The sequence below is a fragment of the Myotis davidii genome, unplaced genomic scaffold (assembly GCF_000327345.1).
Source record: "Myotis davidii unplaced genomic scaffold, ASM32734v1 scaffold2777, whole genome shotgun sequence".
NCBI classification, from domain to species: Eukaryota; Metazoa; Chordata; class Mammalia; order Chiroptera; family Vespertilionidae; genus Myotis; species Myotis davidii.
Genome location: NW_006288728.1, coordinates 104560 through 111445, shown reverse-complemented (window position 1 = coordinate 111445; position 6886 = coordinate 104560). Strand labels below are relative to the sequence as shown.

Below are 6886 nucleotides of genomic sequence, written 5' to 3'. Positions count from 1 at the left end.
CATGAGATTTCTATGGTTTCCCATTTGCCCTGAAAACCTGAATCATTTGCATAAGGAAATGTGTGGTTTGGGGACAGACAACCTGTGAGGACTGTCCTTTAAAACCGAGTGTCAGGATCAACTAGGTGGACACCCCCAGGCCTGGACAACGGGGGCCACTTCTGGCCCTGTCTGAGGGATGTCTGAGTCACAGCAGGACAAATAGAGAGTTGAGAGAACACACTCAGTTTTTAAGGACTGTCCTCACAAGCCAAGAAGTTTTCCTGCCTGTATTATCTGGATGCCTTTCTATGTATCCAAGTATCTATCATTGTATGAATATTTCTATCTATGTAACTATTTATCTAATTATCTATGTATCTATCTATATATGTAACTATGTATCTAAATATAGTTATACAACTACTAAAGGCCTGGTGCACAAAATTCATGCATGGCCGGGGGATCCCTCAGCCCGCCTGCACCATCTCCAATCTGGGACCCCTTGGGGGATGTCCAAGTGCTGGTTTAGGCCCCATATCTGACCGGCAGTCTGATATCCCTCTCACAATCCGAGACTGCTGGCTCCTAACCGCTCCTATGCCTGCCTGTCTGATCGCCTCTAACCACTATGCCTTCCTGCCTCTAAGTACCTCTGCTTGCTGGCTCGATCGCCACCTAACTGGTCCCATAATGGCTAGGTCACCCCGAATTGCCACTCTGCTGGCCTGGTCACCAACTAATTGTCCAGAAGGATCTTGGACTTCCGGAAGATGTCTGGTCGACCAGGTCTATTTAACATATTACCCTTTTATTAGTATAGATCTGTGTATCTATCTATCTATCTAAATATCTATTTACTTTCCTTATGTATATAATTATGTATCTATGTATGTACCCCAGTATGGGTTTATATAACTAAGTATCTTTGTAACTATCTCTATATCCATGTTTACATCTATGTACTTATCTATGTATCTCTGTATCGGTGTAACAACTTATATATCTATGTGTCTGAGTATCCAATTATCTAGGATCTATCTTGGAACTATCTATCTATCATCTATGTCTGTCTATCGCTGGTGAATTAATACCATGTAGGTTCCATCTGGTCATGGGTTGAGCCTGGTTAGGACATATATCTCTAGAAACTGCTGTGTGAACAAATTAGAAATACAATATTTTGTATACTTTCACCCAAAAAGGGGAAACTAGATCTGGGGTTTGGAGCATCCCACCTCTTTCATAAGAAACCACGGAAATAACACATATGACTCAGCCCCTTTAAAGCCGCCCTGCACATTCACTGACCTGCAGGAGCCTGATCTCCCTCACCCAGGCAGACTCACATCCTCCAGGTGGACTAAGACAGACAAGACTGGGAGAGGCTGGCCATGAGCCCCCGGCCCTCCACCCTCCTGGGCCTCGGTGAGTCCTGGATGGAGGGACCGCATTCCAGGGACCGAGGGGGTGGGAGCTGGGTGAGGTGTCACCATCCCTGCTCAGCCTGACTCCAGCCCAGGAGACTCATGGTCCCTCCTGGGGGCCTGGCCCTCAGCCTCTGGCCATGACCTAAGTGTGACCATGGGAGGGTCAGTCCTAGAAGAGGGTGCCTGGGCGTGGGGACAGGTTCTGACTGAGGACCTGATTGGAAGAGGGGGTGGGGGTTTGTCTGGAAACTCAGAGCAGGAAGCAGGATTGTGCTCAGAGGGAATGCCAAGGAGGGAGCCTGGGATATTCTCGGTGCCCAGACCACTGCCTCCAGGAAGGCCCCCCGATTGCAGGTGGGGGAAGAACCGGGTGCTGGGTATTGTTCTCACCAGACCTTCCCTTGCAGTGCTCTGCCTGGGCCAGACGATCCACATGCAGGGTGAGTCCACCTTTTTAAATGGAGTTTTTCATACAAGTTTCATTTTCAGGCAAAATATTGATTTCCTGAGTGCTGTTCCCACCAGACCTTCCCTTGCAGTGCTCTGCCTGGGCCAGACGATCCACATGCAGGGTGAGTCCGCCTTTTTAAATGGAGTTTTTCATACAAGTTTCATTTTCAGGCAAAATATTGATTTCCCTTAGAGTCCTCTCCAGGTGTATCTTCAGCTGGAATGAGCCCCCAGCCTCTCTCTTTGTCTGGATCTGTCTGTTCTCACGCCCTCTGGCTAAGTTACCTTCAAAAACCAGCCTTTCTTTCACTTTCACAAGCACCATGTTCTGTCTCTACCACGACCACCTCCCACGCTGAGGCTCATGTAGCTCCCTTGACTCATTCCTATTTGGCCTCTGGTCTCAGCTCTGGGCCTCCCCCGTGGCTCTGAGAGGTCAGCTCTGCCTCCCTCACCCTGAGCCTCCCACACTCACCCTGAGCCTCCCAGACTCACCCTGAGCCTCCACACTCACCCTCAGCCTCCCACACTCACCCTGAGCCTCCCACGCTCCCCCTGAGCCTCCACACTCACCCTGAGACTCCCAGACTCACCCTGAGCCTCCACACTCAGTCCTCAGCCTCCCACACTCAGCCCTGGGCGAGTATCACAGCGTGTGGCTGTGGTTTGCACACTCCCCGCCTCACCCTGTGCTCCCTCTACCCTTCCCCCAAGAAGGCAGGGACCCTCCTGTGTTGCTCCTGTTTGTGGAGCCAGTGGCACAAGGAGGCGACTGTAAAGGGAGAGGTGGGAGCTGAGCTGTGGCTGAAGGAAGGAGGGAATGAGTGCTGGGGCTCGGCCAGCTCTGTCTCCATCAGGGATTGAGTAACTGGGATGCCTTTCCTGTTTCAGGGCTAGAGCCCTCTCTTCCCCTGCCCAGCCCAGTTTAGACACTTGGGGTTTCAGGAGCCTCAGTCACAAGGAAGTGGAAATGGGCTGAGAGGAAGGCGGGAAATGCTGAGGGAACCTGAGTGAGTGCTGCTCAGAGGACGTGCCCAGGTGTTGGGGGTAGGGTGTCTACACCAACAGGGGTCCTGTGAGCAGGCCTGGGCTGGAGCTCCACCCTCACCCCCACTAGAGTTCCCATGGGGCCCTGCAGTCCCACTGGTCCGCTCAATCTTTCCAGCTGCCTGCAGAGCCAGGCAGGTCATATCCAGCATCTCAGAATCCAGTGTCCCTGTCCCCATGAGTGGCCTGCTTATTCTGACCCTCTGCCTACCTCCCAGCACTGTGTGCCCCCCTCGAGAGTGACTGTGGGGAGGGCGACCTTCCCGGGCCCCAGGCTGCTCTGACACCACCCATGTCCCCCTAAGAATAGCTCACGATGTCACCAGAACTCGGGTCCTTGTGTCACGTGGGGAAGTGACAGGAGTGATGAGAATTCAGTTTCCTGGAGGGGGAAGAGGTGGGGTTTTGGGGAAGGGATGGTGGGAATTGTCTAGATTTGGGCTGTGGTGAGGGTTGTACAGCCCCGCGAGTTTGCTAAGAACCATTGAGCTGCAGCTTAAAACCCGGGAGGTGTGAGGTTGGAGATTTCCTCATGATGGAGCCTGAGATCCAGCTCTGCTTCCTCCCAGGGCCCCTGCCCAGACCCTCCCTCAGGGCAGAGCCAGGCCCTGTGGTCCCCCAGGGACGGCCTGTGACCTTCGTATGCCAGGGCCCAGCTGAGGCTAAGCTATTCCGCCTGGAGAAGGATGGAAGACGTGCACCACTTGATCAGAAAATTGTGTCTCAAGATGGTTCGCAGGAGACAAAGGCCAGATTCCACATCCCCGCGGTGAGTGAAGACACTGTGGGGAGTTATCGCTGCATTTATCACCAAGGTTTCCTCTGGTCTGAGCCCAGTGACCTGCTGCAGCTGCAGGTGACAGAGGAGGTCTACTCCACTGCGCCCTCAGGTGGGTCCCAGTTCCCTGCTTCCTGTCCCAGCCCCGTCTCTGTCCTCCGGATCCCTGCTCTCCTGCTCACCCCCAGCCCTGGGGCTCCCCTCCCTCTGCACACATGACCCTCAGCCTTCACCCCTGGCTCAGGGCCCTGGAATGTGGTCCCATCTGGACACCACGGTGGCCTGGACCCTGAGCCCCGTATCAGAGGGGACACAAGGTGGGGCCTGAGCCTCCAGCCACCAGGTGGGGACAGACCCCTTCACGTGGCCATGAGTCCTTCCCCTCAGGTGGTGCCCTGCCTTTTCCCCTCGCCAGGCTGTGTGGGGACGAGGCAATGTATCCATTGGAGTCCACCCACCGTGAGCAAGTCCCATGGTCCATGGGGTCCCTGAACATGGATTGGCAGTGCTTTGTGGTATTTTTTTGGATGAGGCTGTCCCTGGACAAGTGTGGTCAGACCCTGAGACAAACTGGACCCTGGGTCAGAGTCAAGCAAGGACATGGGGAGTGAGGGAGGCGAGAAATTCTTCCTTTAAATCGAAGGGTCTTCTCTTTCCTCTCTCTTCATCCTGCTGTGACTCAGACATCCTATGGGTGGGAGCACATGTCTAGCGGTGGCCCCCACCCACCAGGCCTGGGGGTGTCCACCCAGTCAATCCTGACCCTGTGACCCTCCCTGCCCTGGGATACTGTGGGTGACACAGTGGCCGGGTGAGGTGAGCTCAGAATCCAGGCCCTGTGAGCCTGTGGCCAGGTCAGGGGCTCCCACCCTGTGTGTCCATGGGCCAGGACCAGCTGCCCTGTGCTAATGTAGAGAGGGTGACGGGACGTTCTGAGGGGTGACCAGCCCCACACACAAGTGGATTCAGAGAGGGTGCCACCCCAGTATCCTCATCTCCCTGTGCCCTTTCTGGAGGGTGTCGGTGTGTCCTCTCTATTGGGAGGTGCAGAGATAGAGCCCAGGTGAGGGCGCTGTGGATGGGGAAGGCCAGGTGTGTGGGGCAGACAGAGAGGAACTTGAGCTCAGTGCTTCCCTTGCCCCTTTCCCGGGATTATAGAGTGGAGAACAGCATCCGCTTGGTCCTGGCGGGCGCGGTGTTGCTGATCCTGGTGGCGATTCTGGTGGAAGCTGGGCACAGCCAGTGCAGGGCCCCACAGGGATCACAGGAGTAAACACAAAGGAGCCCCCGCAGTGCGAGGGGATCCCAGGGACCAGCAGGGACCTCACCGAGGGCACGAGGCTCACGCTGGAGCCGAGATGGCCAGAGCAAGGGAAGCACTGGAGCCCCTGGAGACCTCCGCTACCCCACCTGGAGCCTGGGCAAGGAAAGGGGCACAGCAGTCTGGGGCGCCCCCTCTTCGAGCTCTGCGGAGCAGTGGGTTCCTGCCTCCTAGGGCCTGACCTGGCTGGGTCGTGTGCACCTGTCAGTGATCACTGCCCACTGCTTCCAGGCCCCGCCTCCCGGGATTACACGGTGGAGAACAGCATCCGCTTGGGCCTGGCGGGCGCGGTCTTGCTGATCCTGGTGGCGATTCTGGTGGAAGCTGGGCTGAGCCAGCGCAGGACCCCACAGGGACCACAGGAATAAACACAAAGGAGCCCCCCAGTGAGAGGGGACCCCAGGGCCCAGCAGGGACCTCACCGAGGGCACGAGGCTCACGCTGGAGCCAAGATGGCCAGAGCCACCCCTGCTGTTGTTCAAGGACAAGCGAACCCAGGCCCACGTGGGTGAGGATGCTTGGCCTCAACCTTCATCTTCCCAGGACCATGGAGAGGACTCAGCTTGATTGATAGACAGACAGACAGGGCAGGGTCCAGGGGAAAGAAAGGCAGGCAGAGGCAGGGCCAATACGACCATGTTATCCAGTCTGACCATGAAGCCAACCGCGCAGAAATAACAGGATGATTTAGACTCAGAGGGGAGACACGTGAAACTAGGGAGGGGCTGCAACACTAAGGTGAGCTGAGGCATAGGAACCAGGAAGGTTCAGGTCTGCTTCTGGGCAAGAACAATTGAGAGAATCCATCAGGTGGCCACAGGGGGAGACAGAGAGCAGGTTTGTAGCAAATATGTACCCCTAGGCCACAGGCTTCAGTGGCGACCATGACTGAGCCTCTTCCCACGTGGGATTCTGAATTTGCTTGCAATAAAGTTTCCCTACTTTTGCTTCCATCTTCTCTGAGATTTCATTCTTGGGGCCGTGAGACACCATCTGGGGGCTATCAAATCTCATCTCACTGTTCTGGGTTTCAACATGATCCCCAGCCCAGCCAACCAGGGCCTCTAAGACATGGGAGGGAAGCAAAGTGCCCTCCATCAGGTGGGTGGGCCTCCTCACATCGACTGAAGAGAACAGGACTGACCCTGGATGCTGGGGGCAGGCTCCCTGGGGCTTGAGCTGCAACAGCATCTCCCCTGGTCTCCGCAGGCTCCCTGGGGCTTGTGCTGCACCAGCATCTCCCCTGGTCTCCAGCCACCAGCCCTCCCTGCAGATTTTGCATGAACCAGACTCCTGGATTGTGTGAGCCAATCCTGCCACATACATCTCTCTGTACATACACTTCCTGTTGGTCCTGTGTTTGTGACAGACCTTCCTGGTACCGGGGTCTTTCCCTGAATCTAGAATGGTTCAGGAATCTGGGGAAGGGTTGCAGGTAAATTACAAAAGAGACTAGACATATAAATTTGGAAGGCATTTTGGGAGCCAGAGGAGACCTAGCTTCAGTAACCAAGTTCTCTGAATCTCTGGACCCGTATCTTCTTAACACAAATTGCTCTAAAGCAAAGCAGATATACATATCAAAGGTAAGGTTTGGTATGCAGTAGGCATTGTCAGGTTGGGGGAGCTGCCTTCAGCTGTCCAGCTCTTTGGCCAGCAGCAGGTAATAACACGTAGATTTTCAGGTTTGGGGAAATGCTTCCATCTATTTCAGCAGCAGGTAATATGATTCAGCCCCTCCAGTGTCCAGCCCAGCTCTGTGCTCTCCCAGAATATAGAAGCCCATCAACCTTTTGATGAACTTCTTGCATTTATGATCTGCTGGAACTAGCCCCCAGCACATGAGTACAATGGGCACACCATTTCTTTTGGGGGCGATGA

General features: G+C 55.0%; 1 protein-coding gene across 1 annotated transcript in view; it reads left to right on the top strand.

Moving 5' to 3' along the window:
- The first annotated feature begins 1313 nt into the window (after positions 1–1313).
- LOC102754622 (leukocyte-associated immunoglobulin-like receptor 2) overlaps positions 1314–6886 on the top strand; it is a 24420-nt gene continuing 18847 nt past the window's right edge. Inside the window, exon 1 of the mRNA XM_006760888.2 lies at positions 1314–1407. Coding sequence (XP_006760951.1) covers positions 1374–1407 — 34 coding nt within the window. The 5' untranslated portion in view covers positions 1314–1373. The remainder of the gene's footprint in view (positions 1408–6886) is intronic.